This window comes from Neomonachus schauinslandi, chromosome 8 (assembly GCF_002201575.2).
Source record: "Neomonachus schauinslandi chromosome 8, ASM220157v2, whole genome shotgun sequence".
NCBI classification, from domain to species: Eukaryota; Metazoa; Chordata; class Mammalia; order Carnivora; family Phocidae; genus Neomonachus; species Neomonachus schauinslandi.
The window spans coordinates 3,848,555-3,875,287 of NC_058410.1; the positions used below are offsets into that span (position 1 = coordinate 3,848,555).

Sequence of the window (26,733 nt, forward strand, 5' to 3'; positions counted from 1 at the left end):
CTGTGTACTCTGATCTTCCTCATGATACAGGACTGTTTGTATAGGACAAAGGGTAAATGCCAAAGATGACATCAGGATGCCTTCATGTAGAGATAATTCAGACTCACTGCGTTAGCATCCCATGTCCTAATTCATACATTTGACTATGACAATATTTTAGTAATGTAATCTGTAAATAATTTTAATAGCCTTTATAAGGTTTCTTTGGAAACGCTATTTTAAATATAATAGGATTCGTTTTGAAATAAGGATTGTATAAAGTACAATGCTGCTGGGTAGAATAAAAAATTAAACCCTGTGACATAGCAGTGATTCAAACCACGTAGGGATGGAGAGGCCGGGACACACCCCAGTGCTGGGAGACTTGGCGCATTTGCTGCCATCAACAACGGGGGTTCAGAATGGTCTCTCTCACTTTGAGCAAGCCCTCAGCTCTACATTACACAACATAGTGTTCCTAGAATGGTCAGAACATAGAAGCAGCACCCAGGGCAGGGAATTCAGCGCAGGCAAGCTATTGGCGAGAAGGTGTCGAAGAATCATTAGATTCCAAGTATTGGAGATGGGGTTCAGTCAGTGATGGGGCATGGTAAGGGCGCATGTGTTCTCCATTTCTAGAGAAGGTCAGTTACTCAGCATGCTTACAGGCTTCCTCAAGATCACAAGAACGAGAAGCTGGAAAGAAGCCCTGGGCATTGCCATACATCCAGAAAAGCCCACCGTTTAAAAACTGAATCCATATGCTGAACTGACCTAAAGCCTCCTGTGTGAGTTGGGACAGGGAGAGATGTATCAGGATCATAAACAGATGGCCCATCACCGTGGGCAGGAGTATTCAGGAAAGGTTTCCTTCTTTTTCTGGAAATTTCTGTACTCTGGGCTGATTTGACATTTATGCTCATGATACTTCTCGGAGTATTTCTTCTCAGATCCATCTCTAACTGCCCCTTGAATTTCATTTTAATAGCCAACATTTATGGAGCTCCTCCCAGCTGCCAACCCCATTTTAGGCGCAGGGGGTATAGTAACGACAGAGACCAATCCCTGCTCTCACGCTGCTCTCAGTCTCAGTGCTCCGCCGGGCTGCTCTCTGGAGTCCTCCTGGTCACCGTCAGCTGTGGCTCTCACTCCTAGGGCACAGGGGACTTCAGCTTCCAGACACCCGAACTCAGCAGTCAGTGTGACCAGAATTGTGCTTATTATTATACATCTCCTCCGGTGGTGGCCTCCATCTCCCCACCCCCAAATCCAGTTTTAGGTTTTATCAAGACAACTCCAGACTTGACCAATTTAAGGTGATAGTCTAGGGTAATAGTAAAAATTCCAAATTCCAGTCACTAAAATAAGAGAACAATATATTGTTATATCACAATGATACCTCTGATACCTCTGTTGATCTGCAGTGTTGACCATGTTGATTCCTGATCTCTGCAGATCTTTATCACTGTGGCCACACAGAGGATTGTGGACCTGGAACTGTCCTTCCTCTGGCAACATGGCCTGATAGAAGATAAATAATTTGGTATATAATGGTTGGAGATAGCTCCCTATCAGGCTTCCCAAAGCTGTGTGTCTGTGCATCTGTGTGAGTGTGTCAGTTTTGTTAACCCCGGTGCTGCCTGAGGGTGGATGCCTGCGTTAACTATGGATGATCTGGGCGACCGGGGGGCCCTGTCACACCCCTGGCTGAACACGGCAACGTCAATAAACAGAGAGAGTAGGAAATATGTATATAAAGCTAACGTCAGTCTAACACACAAACACATCACTTCACACAAAGACGGGAGGCGTGTGTATTTGGTCCTGGCTTGCCTTCACTTTTGTCTCAGTGAGAGAGATGCAGTGGGCCATCCCTTGCTGAGTGGGCAGTGGGAAGAGGTTAAGTCATGGATGAAGTAAGAGCAGTATTGTTATTTCTTATCTATACTCTCGGCTTTTGCTGAGCTGCCCATTACCTCTTAATACCAGGGCATCGGGACTGGTTTCCTGATGATCGGGGCCCTTGGCATTCCAGACGGAGGGAACCCCCACCACATGCTAAACTGGCCTTTCTGACTCCTCCAGCCTCCTGCACGTCCACCAGTGACCTTGCTTCTTTGACATCCCGCATTCTGCCTTCATCATCTGTTCTCTACCTTTTTTCCCTCATTGACCACCATTTCTCCAAGCTTGCCTCTCTCAAATCCATCTTCCAGGTACATGTCTGAACATGTTATTCTCCTGTTTAAGTCATCAAGGGTCCTGTGGGGTCAAGAATAAATTCCATTTCTTTTTTTTTTTATTTAATATTTTATTTATTTATTCAAGAAGGAGAAGAACACAAGCAGGGGGAGCGGCAGAGGGAGAAGCAGACTCCCCGCCGAGCAGGGAGCCCGACGCGGGGCTCGATCCCGGGACCCCCTGATCATGACCTGAGCCGAAGGCAGACGCTTAACTGACTGTGCCACGCAGGTGCCCCAATAAATTCCGTTTCTAAACTGATGTTCAGGTCTGTAGTGAATGGTGTGTGGGTGTTCTAGGACTGTTGTAGCTGCTGCACTTCTCGGCTGCAGACTGTTTCTTACTTCTGTGTCATTGCCGGCATCCTTCCTGCTTCTAATTCTCCCACTGCCTTTTTGGGCCAACTTCTTATCTTCAAGGCTCAGCTCAGGCATTACGTCCTCTAGTGGAGTTATTTTGTGACTCAGCTGGAGCACAGCCATGTACCCCTTTACATGGCCCCCGAGCCCGCAAACAGATACATATCTTAGTTTTTTCACATTATATTGAAATTTTCTGTTGGCGAGCTTAGCTTGCCCCTGCTCTGAATTATACGCCCAGGGAGGACAGTCACTGCCCCTCATGCATCCCTGTCCCTGCCCACCCATCACTGGATCTCCTGAAATGGCTGGCGGTGGTCACATGAAGGTACGGAATGTGGATGCAAGAGAGTTCAGGGGACGCAAAACACTGAGTGCAAAGTTTGGAGACTGAAAACTGCCAAGTATTATTTAGGTAGAGTGAGTCAGTGAGTTTCCTTAGGACAAAAAGGTAGCTTGGTAATGAAACAAAAAGTGCAAAATGCCTTCAAGTAAGGAGACTATTTTGTGTGGACAGTGACATCCAAGAAAGCAGGTAAGCTTTTTTCTTACCCAAAGCTTGCCCACATATTTTAGTAATTGTGGTAGAACCATTAGTGTTGGAATGTTAAATCCATATTTAGAATATTGTCTTTCCTAATGAGATGTCAGTGATTAGTTTGAATATTGAAGCCACCCTTTTTCTGTATTTTGCCTTCTGTGAGTATCTCATGTTAAGTACTCACAAGTCAAAATTCAAAAAAAAGACTAATTAGGAATAATCTTTCTTGTTATTAAGAAAATTTTCTCAATATTCCATTAATCTTGGATTGTCTGGTGCTTTTGAAATATGTTTAGATGTTAAGAGAATTGTCTTTATACCCAACATTCTGGGATCCTGTGACGTTTTCATTACTTCTTATAGCTGCTAACAAGCCATTCTTCCAGTCTGTCTGCACAAAGTAGAATTTACTGCAAAGTTGTGGTACTTCTATCCAACACTGCCTTTACGAATAAGCTAAAATGTATCACACAGAGGCTAGCTTAAACTCGTCCTTTTCTGCAGATATATTCTGAATGGATAGAAGTGATCTTTGGCTACCACATTTCTTTCTGGGCATATGTGTGTATTTGTTTGTTTGATTTTCCTTTCTGTCCCTTAGCTCCGGCTGCAGAAGTTTTACTGGTAGATTTTGACCTCTTCGTCACCACCATCATCATAGTAATCATTTCATCATTTATTAGGTACTCATTATAAATATTGTAGTACTTATTACTTAATACTTACTATAATAAATCAGAAACTTAAGAATTTTGCACATACTAACACATTGATTTTTATAATATTCTATGAGATAGGTATCAGTTTATTTCCATTTTACAAAGAGTAATGTGCATCAAAGAGGTTAAGTGACTTGTCCATTGTCATACAGCTAGTAAGAACAGGATTAAAAACTAGAATTGTTTGACTCCAAACCCTGAGTTCTTAATTACAGTACTACTGTGCTTCCTAGCCTGTGGTTTGATGCAGTAGACGATGAAGTACCTGAATAAATACCAAGCCATTGCTGCTGTGAATGCTCGAGGCAACTGACTTTTGTCATCTCAGATCCCCTGAATGATTCAGCCCATGCCTGTGGCTTCCTGTGGTGGTAACTTACACCCACCCGGGCGAGCTTGGGCTGGTTGGCATGCAGGTATTGAAATCTGAGCTCCAAGGCCTTTCTTTTAAGAATCTCTTTCATAGAGCTAAGCAGCATGGGGCTTTGGAAAGAATTATTTATGATTAATAATAATACTGTAAAAGCTTGCTAAGGAAAGATGGATCAGTGTGTCCTTCCACTTCGGTCCTAACCTCCCCGCAACCCACGTTGTTGCTAGAGCAATTGTCCTAAAACAGACTTCATCTGTCATGACCTTCCTTGTTACTACCTTCCAGTGATCATTTCAGTTCTGACACGAGGCCTTTGAACTCTCACCGTGTCACCATTTCTCCATGCAGACGATGTACTTGAGCCATACTGCAGTTGTGTGGCTCCCACTGAACACATGTGGTCTCTTGTGACTCCTCCTTGTCCTGCAGAATCCATGGCCCCTGCCCTTCCAGAGCCCATCACTTAACTCCATCCCAGAGACCGCTCCATCCGTTTTATCATGTGCTTATATGCGTCTCTCCCACTAAGCTGTGAACCCCTCACAGATGAACTCACGTTGTTTGGGGCTGTGGGCAGATTAGCTACTGTCGTACGAACATCCTTACACAAAGTGAAACATTGCACACTAAATATCTGCCAAATCAGTAAAGACATACATTCTTCATCTCGTGATGGGAAAGACACAGGCAGAAGCGCTCCAGCAGTTCAGTGGATGGCTGAGAATCCATGGCTCGCCATGTCTGAGAGCTGGAGGGACCGATAGATCACCCACCCAGGGAGTGGGTCACTGGGGGGCTTCCAGCACAGGGCTGATCCCAGCATCGCGCGTGTTCTCCGGTAGCTCACAGACCTTGGCTGCTTAGAGCACCTGCAGCCAAGCCCACACATGCTCTCACAGGCCTAAGGACTATATGCAATTCACCCATCTCTGGATTTTAGGAACATTTCCCGATATAAAATGTGGGTTATTTCATGCCTGATTGATACAAAATGGGATGAACTGCCTTGAATTAACATAAACTTCAAACACGATAACCTGGGACATTAACTATAATAAATTCACCAGTTGGTATATAAAAGTATTATATTATGAGGTTTTAATGTTAACTAATGTGAAATTGGAGCTTTTAAAAGATTTTAAGCTGTTTATCTGCTGTGTTTGGTTGCTATATCTCCCTTATTTTCCTTTGGTAGGAGCAAAGTGCTAAAAAATATGTACTCCATCCTCTTGAAGGGATACTGTTGTGTATTCATTTGTTACCCTTGCTCTTGCAGAATATTGCAGAAGGCAGTAATAGGGTCCTGGTTACAACTTCTCCTTATGAAGATCTTCTACTGGACTTCTCCACCTAGTTGCCTTTAATATCAAAAAGTACATGAAACCAATATTGCAATGTATATTTAAATTCTAACTAGAATTTAAATAGAAATTTTTTAAAAAGAAAAGTAATACAAGAAATAGTAAATCCAAAGTAGCCAACAGAATATATACACATCCTTTAAAATGGGTCTCCATTTGCCATAGATCATGGATACTTTCGAGAATCTGATAAAATAATATGCTTATGGATGACGCACTCAACACATAATTTATAGATAGGTAGATAGATGCGGTGAGTTTATAACTCTGTGGTCCCGGAGAGAGTTTCTGGAACCCAAGCCAAGAAGCTCCTATTTTAGAGAAATCTAAAAAAAATTTCCAGCAGTGTGACAGAATATGTTTATACACTGTAATTTACAGGTTTATTGGTAATAGAATAAAGCATGTAAATACATATCACATATGATTGCTCTTCAGATGACCTGTCAATAGCAGATGTGTGCATGAGTACCAACCAAACCTACCAGTGTGAAATGTGTTTATGATTTGGGAGCGTAGGTGACGAGGCATTAAATGTTGAAATGGAGGCTACTGCTTTACTTGAGTTAGGATCAAATGAAAGCAAAGCAGATTTCATAGCAGGAGTCAGAGAAAAAATTTTATCTTCCTGCACTAAAATTTTGGAGAGTTGAGTTCAGCCACCTTTCCAAAGCTTGAATCCCCTCCCCTTGTCCCCTCAGTTACCAAGCAGCCTGTGCCTGAACCCGCCACCCACAGCATCTCCTATGTCATCCCTGTTCCATCCCCATGGTAGCTGAGCTTCAGGGGGTTCTTCCTTGTGTCGACTTCAAGTCTCTCATCACGTCTACCCTTTGGCCCTGTTGTATTCTGCTTGAATACAGAATACTGCTTCAGATGAAAGCTGCTTCAGATGAGATTGCATTACTAAAAATGACCGAAATGACCAGTTTATAGAAGCACTGCAGTTGCTCTTCAAAGAAAAATCTTGTTGATGCTTCAGCAAATAACTTCATTTCAATTAGACATCAGATTTATTTAAATTTAATAATTTGAAAATGAAATCATGCGTTTGAAAATGTTTTGTGAATTTAGAGCATCCTACAAATGTAAGGCCTTCTTATTATTATTGTCAGGAAAATAACCAACTAGAGCTAATTCCATTTGCTACACTTATCATAGGATAATTTAAATATTTATAAAAGCTTAAGAGTAGGTAATAAAGATTCTGATGATTGAAAACAAATGGTGCATGTACTGCCTTATTTCAGAGTAATAGGAAGGAGGCAGTGTCTTAGAGAAATGTCTGATTTTGTAAAATATATTTTAATAGTTTCAAATTTTTAATGTATTTTATCGGCCAATAAATATAGCTCAGAGCAAGTGAAAACAATCAATTACAGTAGGATTATGTTGACTAATAATGAATAATTTTACAGTTGATGAGCCCACAAATTGAATCCATCTTTATTATTCAGTCTTTTTTGTTTGAACAGAAATGACCCATTTTTATCTCAGTTACAAATAAAAACTTAAGATTCTCAGTTATTGTAAAAAGTTTTTAACAGATTCATATGCGGAAGAATAATTCTGAGGTAATAGAGTCCAAATGCCCAGTGTTCTGATCTTGTCCAGGGTGATGGTCTGCTGTCCCCCCTCCCATGGGGACAGAAGAAGAGAGGATGGCCCTTCGGTGTTTGCACCTCAGCAATTTGTGTTTTATGCAAAAAGGTTGTTACCTGTAGGGAGAAATTTTAATATGCCTGACTAAACTTTATTTTGAGGTTGTGGGACATTTTCTTCTGTAATATGGAGAAAGTAGGTTACTATTCATTAGACTTGCTAAGTGGACAAAGATGTCCATGATTTTTTAATCCATTAATTTCCAGTCTAATATAAAAAAAGTTTTAAATTAGTTTAAGAAGAAATGTCTTAGGTATTTTATGTTTTCTAGTCCTTTAATTGCTTACTGGGAATTCCCCAAACTAGCTGTATATTTAAATAACTGGGATTTTGTGGTAGCAAATGACGTTACGGTAGTGGATAGATCATTTAAGTGGTAGTAGCTTCGCTGTTGTAGCTTAAAGAGAAACGGTGACGTTAATTTCCATTAATCGTTACAAACTATCCTTTTGTTTCCCCCAAACCTGTCATGTGGGTGCCAGATGCCACTGACTGCCTGTATTGCTTCAAATACCGCAAATGTCATAAGATTAGCGCTTGTGCTTGCTATTGGTGGTGTTTGTGTTTTCTCCATAGTTGGAAGGGCACAATATCTTCTCCACCCTGAGCTCCAGTGAATATGAACAGGTGCTCGAGATCATCCGCAAAGCTATCATTGCCACAGACCTTGCTCTGTACTTTGGAAACAGGAAACAATTGGAGGAGATGTACCAGACCGGATCGCTGAACCTTAATAATCAATCACATAGGTAAAAATCATCTTTAAAAGTTTAGAAGCCTAGGAAGTATTGTCTGGAATAAACTCATACTTAAAAACAGAAATGTAATTTAGCCTAAATTTATATTTGAAAGAAGAAGTGTAAAAATATTTGTGTGTTTTCTTTTTGTTTTACACGTATTTATATTTGCTTTGCATTTCCTTATTTGACAAGATTACTGAGAGTGAATTATCGGGATATATTAAAATATGAATTGCAATTTAAACTGCTCACATAGGAATGGGTACTTTTTTTAAGATTTTATTTATTCATTTGAAAGAGAGAGAGAGACAGAGCACAAGCAGGGGGAGAGGCAGAGGGAGAAACAGACTCCCCACTGAGCTGGGAGCCCGACGTGGGGCTTGATCCCAAGACCTGGAGATCATGCCCTGAGCCGAAGGTAGACACTTAACCAACAGAGCCACCCAGGCGCCCCAGGAATGGGTACTTTTAAAGCGATGTCATTTTATAAGAGGCCACTCCTTGAATCCATTTCAGTCCAGGGTTTGGTCACTGGCTTCACAGACTCAAAAGCGAATGAAAATGGATTCATTTTTCAGAATCCAGATCTTATTGACCAAGCTAACGTGATTGATGGATAAAACTGGAATTCCATTTTATTCATCTACAAACATATATTCTAATTACAAGCATCAGAATATTGGCATTCAGTGTGCTCAGATCATTTGGGAAACAAGTGACAATCAAAAGTTTGTTTCATGGACATGGAGTCAGAACAAGGAGAATTAGATTACTTAAAATGTTCTAATGCATCAGGCTAAATTTATCTGGTTTATCTTTTCTGAGAAGGCATGCCTTGCCTAACAAAATCAGAAATGTATCAGGTGTGTCCATTGTGAACCTGTCCACCCTCTGTATATTAGGTCTCAGTCCATTGGCTAACCTGCCTATTCCTCTTGTCAGTTTTTAGGTATGACCACCAGCTTTTACTGCTAGGACTTTCCCTTTGCTGTTTCCACATCTGACCAAGTCCATCTTAAGTGATGCCATCTTTACCTTTAGATTTGTGAACATTTGTTTACTGGTCTCTTCTAGTCTTGCTGAACTTGGGTCGATATTCTCTTTGTTCGGGTGCTTTGCATTCTTCCTCCATGATCCATGAAATACTGATCATAACATTTCTTTTTAGAAGAGTCTGTTTTAAAGTTTTTAGAAGCAGTTCACTCAGGTACCACAAACACAAAACCTTAGATTTACAAATGACTATAGATATGTAATAAAGTTTGCCTCTTCAAGAATATTACATACGTATAATATGATGATATCCATTCCTTTGATTAAGCTGCTGTTGTGTGGGATTCAGTTTATATTCAAACAGGGGCAGGTCCAGATTTTGCAGAGCCTGAAACTTACACAATTTTGAGAGCCCTGTTTAAGGAAAACAGGTATCTTATTTTCATCTAGGGTGGTCTGAACGCATTGCCAGGGCCTCCCAGGATCATGGAAGGGGGGGCTCAGTGTCGTGAAGAGCCACAAAGGTTCTTCCCAACACATCTTCCTCTGCCGGCAGCCCAAGGGATGCATGTGATTTACAATCATCACGTCTCTCTGCCTGCAACAGGTTTTGTGTGTAGTTCTTGTAGAAACAGGTGTTTGTTTACAGTTCTCTTTCTTACGGCGGTTATAACATACCCTGGATGAAAGTAGTCTTTGGTTTGCTGAAACCCATGTGCATACATTTTTTTTTTTTTTAGATTATAAGAGTCATGTAATTAGTGTCAAGTTTCTTGCATATATTTTTTAGCAAAATGATTATAATAATTATTTTAAAATAGAAAATTTAAGAATCTAATTACAAATAATATACTTGGTGCTTAATGCATATGTGTGTGTGTGTTAGTGGTGTATACTGTCTTAATTATGGATGATTAATTAATTTTTGGACAGCTAATGATTTTAAAGGTAATGCATGTTTGTCTTAACAATTCAAAGAGTGCAGAAGTGAATATAAGAAGAAGAATATTCTGTTCTTCTGAACTCCATGCCAGCAATCTATTGGGTATAATATCATCCCATGCACTTTTCTGTGTTTATTCCAAGTTCTGTGTTGGGGTGTGTGTGTGTGTGTGTGTGTGTGTGTGTGTGTGTGCACAATATATATACACAAATATACTGTCCTCTTTTTTTTTTTAATAAAAATGTGATTATACCAGATGCATTCCTTTTTTCTAAGAGTTCTATAACATCTTGTAGTATGGGGTACTGTATACCCCATACTATATAAAAGCTTGTTAAACCTTTCCCCCGATGGTAAGATAGTTCTAGAATTTTGCAGTATAAATAAAGCTGTAATAAACTTGCTTATTTAGTCTTACCTACTGGTCCTCTAAAAATATGTACTGTGTAGTGCATGATGCTAGAAATTTATAAACATCTAAACATAGTAAATTTTCTAAAAGGATTGTGGAAATTCGTACTCCTCCTAACATGTGGGTGAAAACTTGCTCATAAAATTTTAGTGCCATTTTCTGATAGCTCCCTGCATTACAGATTGCTTCATGTTTGTTGGCTATTTATCGTTCCTACTTCTGTGTATATGTCTGCTCAGAGCTTTTGCGTATTTTTTTGTTGAGTTGTTTACTTTTTTTTATAAATCAGTGTGCATTATATATCTTATTAAGGGTACTAAAAGTTTCTCTGTTATATGTTACAAATATTTTCTTCAGGCGATTTTCAAAACCTTTATTCAGATTTTCTTTTGACTATAAAAAAATTTAATTCCATGAGGTCAAATCTCTCATTTGTTTTTATCAAATCCGGTTTCCTGTCTTGCTTAAGATGACCTCCCCTGTCCTCACAGTAATATAAATACCACTTAAAATTCATTTTGTATATTTTTATAGTTTTTATTTTCATAGTTAGATCTTAGTTCTTCTGGAGTTATGTCTTTTATTTATTCCTGGTGGGTTAAATCAATGCCATTTAATTAATAATCCATTTTTTCCTCTGCTTGAAGTTTTCATATAAACTTGGATAGTTGTTGGAGTTCCTTAAGCCATTTAAATGCTAATTAATCCTCAACTGTGATCATACTGTTTTGATTACCGTAACTGTGTTGAAATTTATCATACATACCTGGTAAGATAATCTTCATCTTTCATTTACCGTCCAAAAATGTTATGGAAATTGTTACTTAATAAATGCATTTTTAAATATTTTTATTAAAAAATTTTCAAACTTACAAAAAAGTAGAAGTTATATTGAGATGTACAAGAATTATTAACATCTTACCATATATTTCTGCCTTTCTTATTTCAGTGTGCCACCTGAATGTAAATTATAGACATCATGACTTTTATCCCCCCATCATGAATACTTAAAAAGAAAAATATATTCTGCTATCAGTTAAAAATAACCACATTGGCACTTTGATTGCAGCTGTGTTTATTTCTTCACGTGAAAATGGAAATATATTATCTTCAAGGACATTGGCATGAGTCTTTAGTCCTGACAACATTTTATAGTTTGTCTAAACAGGTCCTATCGCTTTCTTGGTAAAATTATATGGTCGTTTTACAGATTTTATCACTTTTGAATGTATTTTTTCCCCATTTTTAACTGGAGATACAGCTTCCAGTATAAATAAAGTTATGAATTTCTACATATTTCTCAATTTTGCTTCATATGTTTAGAAACTTTATTAGGTGCCTACACATTTATATTTGCTATGTCTTCTCCATGATTTACCATCTTATCAATGTGAAATTAATTCTCTTTTTTTTGTCTGTAATACTTCTCGCTTTAAAGTTTTCTCTGTTAAATAGCCACACCAGCTTCTTTATGCTTCCTAGTGACGTGTCACATTGTTTCCATTGTTTCCCTACCTTCTGTCTGTGTCTTTATATTTAGAGTGGGTCTTGTTACCAGCAGTAGTTGAGACCTGAGATCACTAACTTCCTGATGGACTGTTCAGTCTGTTTGCATTTAATGTTACGGTATTTGATTGGTTGTCTCATTATCTTCCTTGTGTTCCCTTGAACCCCTTGTTCATTGTCCCTTCTGTCCTGCCTTCGTCTCAGTTAATTGAATGTTTCCTTCCGCACTTTGTTCTGGACCTTCTACTGTCCTTTGTTGTTACACCTCTTTCTATTTTAGGTGTTTGCTCTTGAGTTTACAGTCTTCATCTTTATCAGTTGCTTGAATCAATATCATTCCATTTCCATACAATGTAAAAACCTTAAAAAACAATCCATTTATACCCCTTTTTGGCTGGTATGCTCTTGTTAAGTAGGATACTGATACATTTGTTCTGTATCCCACATAGATTGCGAATATTTAAAATTAAACAGTTGGTTACTAAAGAATTTTTTAAAAGAAAAATAATGCCATATTTTCTCACATATATATACACCATTTCCAATGCTTCACATTTATTTGAACAGTTCCAGATTTCTATCTGGTATCATCTTACTCTAGTCTAAAGAACTTCCTTTAACATTTCTTTAAGTGTGGTGACAGCAGTTTCTTCCAGCCTTTGTTTATCTGAAAATGCCTTTATTTTGGCTTCACTTTTCAGATATTTTTGCTGGATTTGCAATTATATAAGCTGACAGATTTTCTTTTTTTTTTAATTTTATTTTATTATGTTAGTCACCACACATCATTAGTGTTTGATGTGGTGATCCACAATTCATTGTTTTTGTTTAACACTCAGTGCTCCATGCAGTATGTGCCCTCCTTAATGCCCATCACCGGGCTAACCCATCCCCAAATGTTCGATTGTCTCCTGGCCTTCATCTGTTAAGTCAGTGGTCATTCCTACTGTTATTCTATATATAACATGTCTTTTTATTCTGGCCACCCTGAAGATTTTCTCTATATCTTTGGTTTCTACCACTTTGTCTATAATGTTCCTAAGTGTGGTCTTCTGGCTCCTGATCCTGCTTGAGGTCCTTCCTCTGAGGTTTCTGGGACTATGGGCTGCTGATTTCAGTGAAGTGCAGGAAAGTTGCCACCATTATTTTTCTTCAAATATTTTTTTCTGTCTCATTTGTCACTTCTCTTCAGCAGCTCCAGTTACACATGTGATAGGTCACTTAATACTATCTTACAGTCTGTGAAAGCTCTGTATTGTTTTTTCAGTCTTTTTCTTCCCTGTACCTCAGTTTGGGTAATTAGCTGTACTGTGTCTCTAATTCCAGTGTTCTTTCCAGTCTGTTGTTAACTCCATCCAGTGGTGTATATTATTTTATGTAGTGTGTTTTTCAGTTCTGAGATTTACTTTTGGTTCACTTTTATAGCTTTTATGACTGTCTTAAAATTCTCTTATCACTTCACTCTTTGTATTCAAATATATATTTTTTCTGAAGATTCTTTGACACATCACTTATTTAAAAATTCTTGTCCACATTTCCACCATCTAAGTTTTCTATGAATCTGTTTAGTTGACTATTTTTTCTCTGGATCACGGAATACATTTTTCTATTTCTTTATTTAGATTGTGGGTAATATGCTCTGTAATCTTCCTGGATTCTGTTACCTTTCTCTAAAAATAACTGACCTTTATTTGGTGGCCAGTTAAATTTCTCATGGATCACCCTAACCTTATGGACTATGTGCCTTCAAGCATTTTTAGGGTGGTTCTGTTTCTGTTTCGACCTTGGTCCTTGGGTCACCAAGGATTTGAGGGGAATATGAATGTAGATTTGGAGACCACCATCACTGTGGCCCTCTCATGGTTTCACTTGTGAATTCTATCAAACATTTATGGAAGAAAAAATATTGTTTCTGAAAATGGAAATAGGAACCACTTACCACCTTATTTTATGAAGCCTGCATAATCCTGATACCAGCATCTGACAGACACATTACAAAAGTAGTAAATTTAATTTAGATCAGTCAATATTCCTCATGGACATAGATGAAAAATTATAACAAAATATAGCAAATTCAGTCACATATAAGAAAACATAATAAAGCATAACAAGTGGATCTTATCTCAGGAATAGCATTTGCTAATTTATATAATTCACAGGAATAGAATAAAGAAACACTATGTGATCATTTCAAAAGATGCAGAAAAAGCTTTTGACAAAAACCCCTATTGATGGGGGGAAATATCTGAGCAAACTAGGAATACAAGACTTCTTTAATTTCTTAAAGAGCATCTTTGAAAACACTATAGCCACTGTGATGACAGGTGATGTATGAAGGACTTTCCCTCCAAGTCTAGAAGCAAATGAAGGATACCCACAATGACCACTTCTAGTCTACTTCGAGCTGGAATCCCTAGTCAGTGCATCACACTGAGAAAGAAGTAAAAGGCATAAGAGTTGAAAGGAAAAAGTAAATCTGTCCTTATTTTTAAATCACATGCCATCTACTGAAAAAAATCTTAAGGAATCTCCAAAAAGTCTGCTAGACTTAATAAGTGCAAGTTTACAGGATACATGATCAACATTTTAAAAAATCATTTATTTTCATACATAAATAACTATCAATTGGAAATTGAAATTAATAAAGCAATTTCACTTGGTGTGTCATTTTTTTTTTAAAATAACATACTGGAATAGATTTAACATGATATATAAGTCTCTACTGAAAATGTAAAACATTTCTGAGAGCACTGTATGAAGAGTGATATATATCTTGATTATGAATTGCAAAAATCAATATTGCTAAGATATCGATTCTCTGCAAATATTCCTCCAAAAATGTAATCCCAATTGAAACTTTAACAAGCTTTTTTGTAGACACTGACAAGCTAACCTCAGATTTATGTAGAAATACAAAAGACCTAAAATAGTCAAAACAAGGGGCTCCTGGGTGGCTCAGTTGGTTGGGTGTCAGCCTTCAGCTAGGGTCATGATCTCGGGGTCCTGGGATCAAGCTCCGCGTTGGTCTCCCTGCTCAGCAGGGAACCTCCTTCTCCTTCTCTTACTGCTGCTTTCCCTGCTTGTGTGTGCACTTGCACTCTCTCTCTCTCTCTCTCTCTCTCTCTCTCAAATAAATAAATAAAATCTTAAAAAATAGTCAAAACAACTGTGTCAAAGCAAAAGCCCAAATGGAGGACTTAACACTACCTGATTTCAAGGTTTACTATAAAGTACCAGTAATCAAGACAGTGTGTATTGGTGTTAAGGTAGACAAATAAACTGGTGGAACAGAGTACAGAAGACACACTATATAGCCTATTGATTTTCAACCAAGGTGTCAAGAAAATTTAATGGAGGAATGGATAGTCTTTCCAACACATGGCTCTTGAATTACTGAGGTTTCGGGTGGATGATAGACTTAAATGTAAAAGTTAAAATTACAAAATTTTCTAGAATAAAACATAGGAGACAGTCTTTATGATCCTGGGTAGGCAAAGATTCTGTAGCACACAGAAAGCACTAACCTTCAGAGATGTTGGTCAAAGGCTACATGCTTTCAGTTGTAAGATGAATAAGGTCTGGGAATCTAATTATAGCATGGCAATTATAGTTAATAATACTGTATATTATACTTGCACCTTGCTGAGAGAGTAGGTCTTAAGTGTCCTCATCATACACACACAGAAAAAGAGACTATATGAGCTGATGGATGTGTTAATTGGATTGTGGTGATCATTTCACAGTGTATACATGCACATCATCACATCGTACAACCTAAATACATACAACTTTTATTGTCAGTCTGACCTCAGTGAAGCTGGAAGAAACAAAATGAAAGCACTAACCTTCAAACAAACAAATAATAGATTGGACTTTATCACATTAAGAACTCATAATCTTCAAAACAACCTTTAAGGAAGTGAAAAGCCACCCAATGTGAGAAAAATATTCTCCATATTTAGGTCTTTTATAACTCTTAACAACTCAATAATAAGACAAAGTAAAAATTACATGAAAGATTTACCTTTTAAATTTTAAGTAAAAATGTGAATGACCTTAGGGGGTTAAATGTTAACACAAATGATATGAAGTGAAATTATAGTGTATGGAATATCTCTCTGAAATGTGAGCATGTTGGATCAGAGGCTCCTGAGGGATTGGCCAGCAAGGAGTGAGAGAAGCGAGCAGAAGCACAGAGAGACCCACAGTTCCACAACCACAGATTGTCATGTGCCAAGCCTGGGCCAGGTGCTGGACATGCAGCAAAGAACAAGACAGCCACTTGCCCTGCTGCTGCCTGATGCTTCCAGTCGAACGGGGAGATTGACACGTCAATGAAATAACTTTGCATCACATGGTTTAATTATAGTGGTGGCAAGTTCTGTAAGGATGCAAGGGGTGTTTGACTTCATCTGAGGGAATGAAAAGGTTGTGGAGAGAGATGGTGAAAGGAACAGCCATTCAGCTTAGCTCTGGGCCATGAATATCCTCAAAATAAAATTGTGTTCTAGGAACTGTTACGGGCTGAACTGTGTTCCCTAAAAAAATTCCTGTGTTGAAATCCTAATTCCCAGAATGTGACAATATTCAGAGAGATAGCCTTGAAAGAGTAATTAGATAAAATGAGACCATATGGGTGGGTCCTAATCCTGTATGACTGATATCTTTAGAAGAAGAAATTTGGATACAGACATGACAGTGGAAGACCATGTGAAGACACAGGGATAAGATGACCACCTGCAAGCCAAGAAGAGAGGCCTGGAACAGACCCTTCCCTCATGGTCCTCAGTAGGAAGCAACCTTGCTGACACCTGGACCTTGGACGTCTGGCTTCCAGAACTGTGAGACAATAAATTTCTGTTGTTAAAGCCACCAAGTTCGTGGTACTTTGTTACAGAGGCCTACGTGATTTTTTTGTCTTCTGCAATCAAAATTGTCCAACTGACCCTGGGGGCAAATAGACTTGACTTTGGGGAGGGAAGATCCTGGCCAGGCCTAAAGACTTCACTGGGGCTTCCTGAGTACCGGACAGCCCCATTCTGTGCCTGTTTTGCCTCCTTGTCCTCTCTCATCTCCACCCAGGTAAATTTGCACAGACACCTGTCTTCCCTCTTGGATGGGGAGTGATTAGGTAAGGAGACATCTACCAGGTCATGGTCTCCCGATGTTCTAACCTTGGATCAGGGATAACAGTCCTACAGGGAGGACTTGGGTTCATTGCTGGGAAGACAAACCCCAGGAATCTCACCTTTCAGCTTCTCGGTATAGTGAGATTCTCCAGCCATGACTCATGCAAGGTATCCTGGAGAAGGGAAGTTAAGAGAATCTTAATGACTATACTGGAAAGCAGTTAAGCTCATTTTCACAATAGCATTACATAAAATCAGAAACTCTGCCTGATTTGATCCTGTTTGTAATCAGAGCTGCTGTGAACTAATACCCAAACCAGTGGGACTGGGTGAGCTCAGTGTCCTGACTCAAGCTGGGCACATGTGGGCACATGGGCCTGTATGCAGGGTGGGAGCCTTTGAGCTTCGCCAGAAAAGGCCACCATCCTTCTGTTCCATTCCTTGGAGCCCTTGAAATCCCACGGTTGTCTGCCTTTTTAGTGAGGACATCATCAGAGCTGGCCTCTGCCCATGAGAGAAGAGCAGAGCCCTTCAGCTGGCCAGACTCGGAGATTCTGAGAATGAGACTCACTGTGTCCTGGTAAGAAGAGACCGGCTGTGCTATTGGGAAGGTGAAGAATTTGTAGACATGCCTAGAACTGAATACTTTTCCACTCCCAGTGTTTCTAGGGCAGAGCAAACACTTTTCGCAGCACAAAGACTTGGACAGAGGGCATTTAGGAAGTCCGAGAGAAGTGAGGGGAGGGATCAGCAAGAAGAAAAACAAGCTCTACCATAGAGGACAGGAGATCAACTGATGCCTTGTGGGGGGTTGAGGCGGTGTCAGGGGCTTATGCAGCACACCCAAGAGTCAGAAGCTGGGAGAACTCACCCCAGTGCTCAGGGGTGAGGCATTCAGTACTTTCGGGCACATCAGCCTTTCCATCTGTATGCTAACACTTACTGATTACCAAGTGTTTATAAAATGTAATGCCAGCAGTAGAGGAGAGCATCAAGACAGTAACAGATTATTCTTTGGTATTCTTGTACAGGAGTATTATAAGTTTGTATTTTACATTTAGGTCTATGATCCATTTTGAGTCAATTTTTTGGGGAAGAGTTAAAGGTCTGTATATAGATTCTTTCTTTTCTTTTCTTTCTTTTTTTTTTTTTTTGCATGTGGGCGTCCAGTTGTTCTAGCACCCTTTGTTGAAAAGACTATCTTTGTTCCATTTTATTGCTTTTGCCTCTGTCACAAGGTGATTCGCCTATATGTATGTGGGTCTATTTTGGGCTCTGTTCTCTTCCATTGAATTGTTTGTCTATTCTTTCTCCACTGCGTCACTGTCTTGATTACTGTAGCTTTATAGTAAATCTTGAAGTCAGGTAGTGTCAGTCCTCCAACTTCATTCTCCTCCTTCTATATTGTGTTGGCTATGCTGGGTCTTTTGCCTCTCCCTATAAACACGTATTTCATTCTGGGGAGGGGGGATTCTCATGTAAATAGGAATTTGTTTTTAATTTCAAATTTCACTTGTTTGTTGCTGGTATATAGGAAATGACTGCCTTTGGTATGTTGACTTTGTATCCTGTGACCTTGCTGTAATAATTTATTAGTTCCAGAAGCATTTTTATTGATTCTTTCAAGCTGTCTAAATTGATAGTCATGCCATGTGTGAACAGTTTTATTTCTTCTTTCTAATCAGCATACCGTTTATTTCTTTTTCTTGTCTTACTGCATTAGCAAGGACTTCCAGTACAGTGTTGAAAAGGAGTAGTGAAAGAGAACATCCTTGCCTTGTTCCTGATCGTAGTGGGAAAGCTTTGAGTTTCCCAACATTAAGTATGATGTTAGCTATAGGTTTTTTGTAGATCTTTATCAAGTTGAGGAAGTTCTCCCTATGCCTAGTTCGCTGAAAGCTTTTATCATGAGTGACTGTTGGATTTTGTCAAATGCTTTTACTGTATCTACTGACAGGATAATGTGATTTTTCTTTTTAGTCTCTTGATATGATGGGTTACACTAATTGATTTTTTTAGTACTGAACTTGACTTACATACCTGGGATGAATCATAATTGGACATGTATAATTCTTTTTATACTGCATTATATTAGATTTACTAATATTTTGTTGAAGATTTTTGCATTTATGCCATGAGAGGTATGAGTCTATAGTTTTCTTGTAATGTCTTTGCACAGTTTTGGTGTCAGGGTGATGCTGGCCTCATGGAATGAGTTAGGAAGTGTTACCTCTGCTTCTGTCCTCTAAAAGAGATTATAGAGAATTGGTATAATTTCTTCCTTAAATGTTCGGTAGGATTCACCATCTGAACCCATCTGGGCCTGGTACTTTCTGTTTTGGAAAAGTATTAATTATTGATTCAACTTCTTTAATAGATATAGGCTTATTTGGATGATCTATTTCTTTTTGTTTTGGCAGATTGTATCGTTCAAGAAATTGGCCCATTTCATGAAGGTTATCAAATTTGTGGGCATAGGGTTGTTGAGAGTGTTCTTTCATTATCCCTTTAATGTCCTTGGGATCTGTAGTGACATTCTCTCTCTCATTTCTAATACTAGTTATTAGTATCCTCTTTTTTTCTTAGTTAGACTGGCTAGAGAGGATTATTGTTTCTGTTGATCTTTTCAGAGAACCAGCTTTTGATTTGATTGATTTTTGCTGTCAACTTCCTCTTTTCAAGTTCATTGATTTTTGCTCTAATTCTTCTTTCTTTTCTTCTGCTTCATTTGGATTTAATTTGCTCTTCTTTTTTGAGCTTCCTGAAATAGAAACTTAGATTTTTTATTTTATGTCTTTATTCTTTTCTATTATGTACATTTAATGTTATAAATTTGCCTCTAAACACTGCTTTCCCTGCATCCCACAAGTTAAGTTGTGTTTTCATTTTCATTTAGTCATAAATATTTTTAAATTTTTCTTGATTTCTTCTATGACCTGTGTGTTATTTGGAAATGGTTTGTTTAATCTCTAGGTATTTGGGGGATTTCCCAGCTATTTTTCTGTTATTGCTATCTCATTAATGGCATTGTTGTCTAAAAATCATGCACTGTATGATTTCTCTTCTTTTAAATTTGTTAAGGTGTATTTTGTACCCTGCAACATGGTCTATCTTGGTGAATGTTCTATGTGAGCTTGAAAGAATGTGTTTTTGACAGTTGTTGAAGTAGTCTACAGATGTCAATTATATATAATAGTTTGATGGACTTACTGAATTCAAACATATCCTCACTGATTTTCTGCTATCTGGGTCTGCCCATTTCTGATAGAAAGGTGTTGAAATCTCCAACTAAAATAGTGGATTTATCTGTTTCTCCTTGGCAGTTCTGTCAGCTTTTGCCTCACGTATTTTGATGTTCTACTGTTGGGCACAGACAAGTTGAGGATTGTTACATCTTCTTGGAGAACTATCCCCTTCAATATTATGAAATGGTCGTCTTTACTGCTGATAACTTTTGCTCCGAAGTCTGTCCTGTCCAACTAAAATAGTGGATTTATCTATTTCTCCTTGGCAGTTGTGTCAGCTTTTGCCTCACGTATTTTGATGTTCTACTGTTGGGCACAGACAAGTTGAGGATTGTTACATCTTCTTGGAGAACTATCCCCTTCATTATTATGAAATGGTCGTCTTTACTGCTGATAACTTTTGCTCTGAAGTCTGTCCTGTCTGAAATTAATATAGCTGTTCCCATTTGCTTGTGAATAATGTTAGTCTGGTATCTTTCTCCATTCATTGACTTTTAATCTCTATGTGTCTTTATATTTAAACTGGGTTTCTTGTAGACAACATATGGTTGGGCTAGGTCTTGTTCTTTAGTCCATTCTGATGACCTCTTTTAATTGGTGTATTTAGACCCCTGACATTTGAAGTGATTATAGATATAGTTGCATTAATATATGCCATGTTTGTTACTCTTTTCTATTCGTCACAGTTGTTCTTTGTTTCTATTTTTGCCTTCCACTCTTTTTCCACCTTTTGTGGCTTTAATTGATTATTTTATATGATTCCATTGTCTCTCCTTTCTTAACATATCATCTATATTTCTTTTTTTTTAACTTTTTTTTAGTGGTTGCCCTAGAGTGAAAGATATTTTTCAGATCCTAAAGCCAATAAGAACATGAAGTTTTGGGGCGCCTGGGTGGCTCAGTCATTAAGCGCCTGCCTTCGGCTCAGGTCATGGTCCCAGGGTCCCGGGACAGAGCCCCGCATCGGGCTCCCTGCTCGGTGGGGCGTCTGCTTCTCCCTCTCCCCCTCCCCCTGTTTGTGCTCCCTCTCTCGCTGTGTCTCTCTCTGTCAAATAAATAAAATCCTAAAAAAAAAAAAAAAGAACATAAAGTTTTGCTCAACATATTTATGTATAAGGAAAACCAAATTAAAACCATAATAAAGCACTACATGTTCACTAGCATGGCCAAAATTAAAAAGACCAACAATATCCAGGTGATGGCAAGGATGTGAAGCTACTAAAATAGTAACATAGTGCTGGTGGAAGGATAAAATATACAACTGCTTTGGAAAGAACTTTGGAAGTTTCTTAAGTAGCTAAATATATGCTTGTTTTGTGATTCCATTCTCGGGTTACTCGAGAGAAATAAAAGCATATTGTTCACACAAAGACTCGGACATAAATGTTAACAGCAGCCTTATTCATAACATATCTAAACTGGAAGCAAACCAAATATCCAACAACAGGTGCATGGATAGACAGTTTCTGGCATTTCTACAATGTAATACTGTTCTATTCAGCAATTTAAAAAATCAGGAACTGCTGACTCATGCAACAACATGGATGAGTCACACAGACATTTTGCTGACTAAAATAGTATATACTATATGAAAACATTTCCATGATGCACCAGAAAAGGCCAAGTGAATTAATAGTGCTAATGATTGTGATAGAACTCAGACTGGCAGTTGTGGGCGTCGGGTGAAGGACACTGAATGGGAAAAGGGCAGGAGGGGTTTCTGGGTGATGAAGATGTTCCTTGTCTTCATTGGTGTGGTAGTTTGGGACTGTATACATTGTCATACTCCTTGAACTTTATCCTTCAAATGTATGCATTTCATTCTATATAAATTACACCTAAAGTATGAGAAACAAAAAATATACAATCCAGAAATATGATTATATGATAAATATGAATCATCTTTTTTCAAGTGTTTTGTCCTTAAACAAGATAGAGTATGTCAATTCTATCAGTAAGTCTTTAGATAAAATCATTAAAAAAATACATAGAATGGTGTTTAATTCACCAGATGAGATCAAGTCTCCTTTCTGAGGAGATTAGTTTTGAGTAAGTTTTCCACTCCATTTAAAATTATTAGGGCATGAAATACTCCCACATTTGACATGGCTTTGGTGGCCTTCCATAGATCTCTTTATGGGGATTCTACAGTGATGTCTGTAAGGAATTGCACATCTGGAGCTGTTGCGTGCTGTCCTTCAAGACGGCAGGCGTCGTGTGCAGTCACAGTGACTTTCCTGCAGGTTCAGAACTGCCCTCATGGCTGTGGTTGCAAACCCTTCTCCTCAGCATCTTCTAGAGCCCCTTCTTACGCTCGAGTTAACACGGACATCATTGCCCTATGACTAGATGTATATCCCACCGGCCATCCTTGCCGTGGACGTGTGTGCACTCCTGACACTCCCTAGGGAGCATTACCTGTATCAGGACAGCTGTTTCTCCAGGAGGCCTGCAGGTTGCAGCCATCTTTCACCTCGGTGGTAGAATGTAGCTCAGCTGGGCACTGTACAGAAGGGACAGGTACCAACTCCGAATGCGGCTAGCTTTTCTATCTTACTCCTAGTTCTCTTGCTCGAGTAATTCTTGCCCAAAAGAAACATGAGCAACTGCTGCCTGCCCTGATTCCGCTAGCCATCAGCACTGATGTCGTCCAGGGGGCAGGTGTCTCCCTTGCTAGCCGGTCCATATTCACGGCAGCCGGGGGCTCTTTGCAAACCGTTTAAATAAAGGATGCTTCTCCAAAGCTATTTTTTCTCTATTAGTTAATGGGTAGTCTATAAGCTGGAAATATATTTTTAAATAAATTTTAATGTTTCTGTTATTTTACTGTTTACCTCTGTTTATCAGTATAGTATCTTTTTTTGATTATGAATTCTTGTTCTCTTTTAGAGAATCTCTTTTATACTTTTAATACATCAATTTACCTGATATTGCTGAAATGTCTGTACTTAAATATATGATAATATTAGGTGATAATTTTTGTAGATATCGATTATAATTACTCCATTGCATAGTTGATAAACGACAGACAGTGGCTTCTCTCTTTATACCTAGAATTAATACTGAAACATGAAAAGGTGATATTCATCTGAGAAAATCAATGGCAGACTTTGGCCAAGAATGAAGTTACCTAACGTCTAGAGAAGTGCATCCTTGGGGTGCCTGGGTGGCTCGGTGGTTAAGCGTCTGCCTTCGGCTCAGGTCATGATCCCAGGGTCCTGGGATCGAGCCCCGCATCGGGCTCTCTGCTCGGTGGGAAGCCTGCTTCTCCCTCTCCCACTCCTCATGTTTGTGTTCCCTCTCTCACTGTGTCTCTCTCTGTCAAATAAATAAATAAAATCTTTAAAAAAAATAAAAAATTTAAAAAATAGAGAAGTGCATCCTTTATTTAAATTAAGAATCTCTGTCTACCTGCCATAGTAAATGCATGGGGGCCTCATTCTGCTAGGTGTGTTTTATGTTTCATCTGAAGAACTTGAAATGTAGGGAAACTAAGTTCTAACGTGAAATTGCTAATGTCCTCACTTGATTTAAAGTTACAGTAGTGCATGTTGCTATGTAAGGGCTCTCAATTCTAGAACTAATACAATGATTTTGTTAGGCAAATACATTTTAAGTTAGATGATTTTTTAAAAGTTTTTATTTATTGATTTGACACAGAGAGAGAGCACAAACAGAGGGCGAAGCAGGGAGAGGGAGAAGCAGGCTCCCCACAGAGCAAGGAGCCCCAGTTTAGGATGATTTTTAATAGCAAATCCCTCTGTGACATACATTTGCTCAAGAGTGATTTCCCTTTGACATGTAGTTATTTTTCTCTCAATGACATTTTGTGAAGAAGCAACATAGGATTCTATAAAATTAAGAATTGAGAACTTGAATTTAAAGCTTACTTCAGTGAGCTCATCACTGCACCATGCTTATGCTTATATCAAAGAGTTACTTGTATTGTGTCATTGGAAACGGTAGGAGTCAAACATCTCATGTACGGTTTTGACTCTGCAGCTGTTCAAATAATATTTTCAGAGCATCCATAGCATCCTGAGTTTAATGTTTCAAAAATAGCCACAATGGGTTGTATTATCAGAAAAGTAGTTATCATAAACATGATTTATTTAAGTTACTTAATACTGTGATTTAAAATTCCTTGAAGATAAGTTTAAAAACAAGAAAAGATCATTAAAATGATAATTTAAGGGGGAAAATGATTTAACCTAGTCTCTTTTCAAATATTGTGTATGACGGGATTTTAAAATAAAACAGAAGAGTTAAAATAAGGCTAGATAGTAGTTTCTAAACAAAACACCTGCTAAAACACACCCCAAAAGCTTGCTCTTTACTTAACCACTGGACCCCAGTTTACCCAACCTCAGCCACATTGTAATGAAGACCACCTCGTAGTAGAAACCTGGTCTTTGATTAGCTCTTTGTGGATGAGCATTCTAAGATAAGCAGGCATGTATTTATTTTCCTCTTTCTTTTTCTTTTTTCTATTTTCCATGACAGTTCTGTGCTGGACTATCCACTTTAACCTGGGTCCCCAAACACTAATGGAACAGATTTTCTTAGATTAGTAGAAAGTTTGACTTTAAACCCATTTTTCTGTTGATACATGAATGAAGAGGTGTAATTTGAGGTGTAATAAAGAGGCGAATAAAGAGGTGTAACAACTTAAAAGTTGTTTGAGTTTCAAACGTACTTTTCAGTGTGAACGACAGCTTTCTAGCTCTCCCTTCTGGGTACTCCTGTCATCTGAGTAGTCTCCTTTTGGCCTCCAGATCCACTGACCATGTTTTCCACTTTGACCTGGAGGGGCTGGGTCACCCAGCAATCTTGCCCTCCCTCCAGCTTCTGGATTCAGAGACTGGTGGCACTAACAAGAGATGAGAGGCTGGGAGGACAGAAGAGTTGGTGCATTTGTTCCCCTGGCTTCACAGTGCTTCTGGGGAAAGCTCCGTACCCTTGCCCCTTCGGGCTCAGGGCAGGGCCTGCTTGCTGCCGCTGACCCTCGGTGCCTCCCCATCCTTAGCCTCCCTTCAGCTTGTCAGTCGGTCCTCCCGTCCCCCTGGGTGTGCCGTCTCTTTCATGTTAGGGCCCTGGCTGATAACCTTGGATTGAAGTAGGTAATGTTAACGGTATTTTAAAACCAGGCCACGTTATTAGGGAGGCCGGAATGATGTCAGAGCCTAGTGAACAGTGAGGGTAGAGAAGTCTTCTGTTTGGAGCTCACTGTGGAAATTAGCTAGTCCTTCAGTCTTTTTGAAATCCAGATATTGACACAAATGAAGAATTGTAATAATAATCATATGAGAACTCATTCTTTGTGTATATATATGTAAATATATAATATACAATCTTCATATCTCTATTTGAAATCTTTTATAAAGTTACTTACGTTTCATCTGGTCCAGCTTCATGTTTCTGCTTTTCTTCCAATACGACATTGTATCCGTGGCTGATGAACTTTTGTAGAGTGGTGGGGGGCAGTCGGGGCGTGGGGAGCATAATGGGAGAGTAACCCACCTGAAATCCTGCATGCTGTGTGGTTTCCTCTCCTTTGGTAAAGTTCTGCGATTCTGTGATCTTCTGATGTGGGAGGAGAATTTTAAGGTAGGACGGCCCTGGTGAGAGGTCAGAATGTCTGCACACCCTGATGGATCCTGTGTCTTTAGTTCCGCCTGGTCTGGGATTATGCATGGGGGTTGAGTAGAAGGGAGAGGAACGGGGGGAGGGGGGCTTTGTCACCATAACACCTGCAGATGTTACTGTGTTTCACCTTGGCTCTACCTGACACCCAGAGCCTTCCACCTGTCCCTGTCTCCTGCTGCCATCGGAATCATGCTGCCATCCTCTCTCATTGGACCACTGTGGGCTCCTAAGTGATCTCTCCCCATCCTCCCTTGCCCCTATGATTGTACAAGTCATTCTCCACCAAGATCTCTCTACCACGTGGAGCATGTCACTCCTCTGCTCGCAGCCTCCACTGTGTGACCATCTGACTTGGAATAGCAGACTTCTGCCTTGTCTCCAGACCGGGCAGCACCCCGTGCTGTGCCTCATCCCTCCACATCAGGCAGACCGGCTTGTTGTTCCTCAAGCTCACCATGTTCCTCATGGACACATTAGAACTTCCATACCTACTCGTCTCTAGTGGGACTCTCACAGATCTTCATGGTTCTGCCTCTTTTACAATAATTTTTACAAGCTTGTTCATTGAAACTTTTTACCTTATTTTCTGCGTGTCCATATTAGAATGTTAGTTCTATAAAGAGCAGGGTACTTGATTCATTACTATAACTGTGCCTGATACATAGAGGCACTCAAAAAATTTTGGAATAAATGAATGTAGTCAAACTCCCTGAAATTACTTACCAAAGAATCATCTATAACATAGGCATTGCATTGGGCTCTTTGTTATTTTTGCTGACCCGGTTATACAAGATTGTACCTAGAGTTTAGCTAGCATAAACTCCATCCCTTCCAGAGTTGATTATCAGAACGCATGATGAATTAAGCTGCTATCCCAGTTAGAC

General features: G+C 39.0%; 1 protein-coding gene across 1 annotated transcript in view; it reads left to right on the plus strand.

Annotated features, from left to right (window-relative positions):
* Positions 1–26,733, plus strand: part of PDE10A (phosphodiesterase 10A) — a 175,705-nt gene that overhangs the window by 138,484 nt on the left and 10,488 nt on the right. The window contains exon 19 of the mRNA XM_021693209.1: positions 7,812–7,984. Coding sequence (XP_021548884.1) covers positions 7,812–7,984 — 173 coding nt within the window. The remainder of the gene's footprint in view (positions 1–7,811; positions 7,985–26,733) is intronic.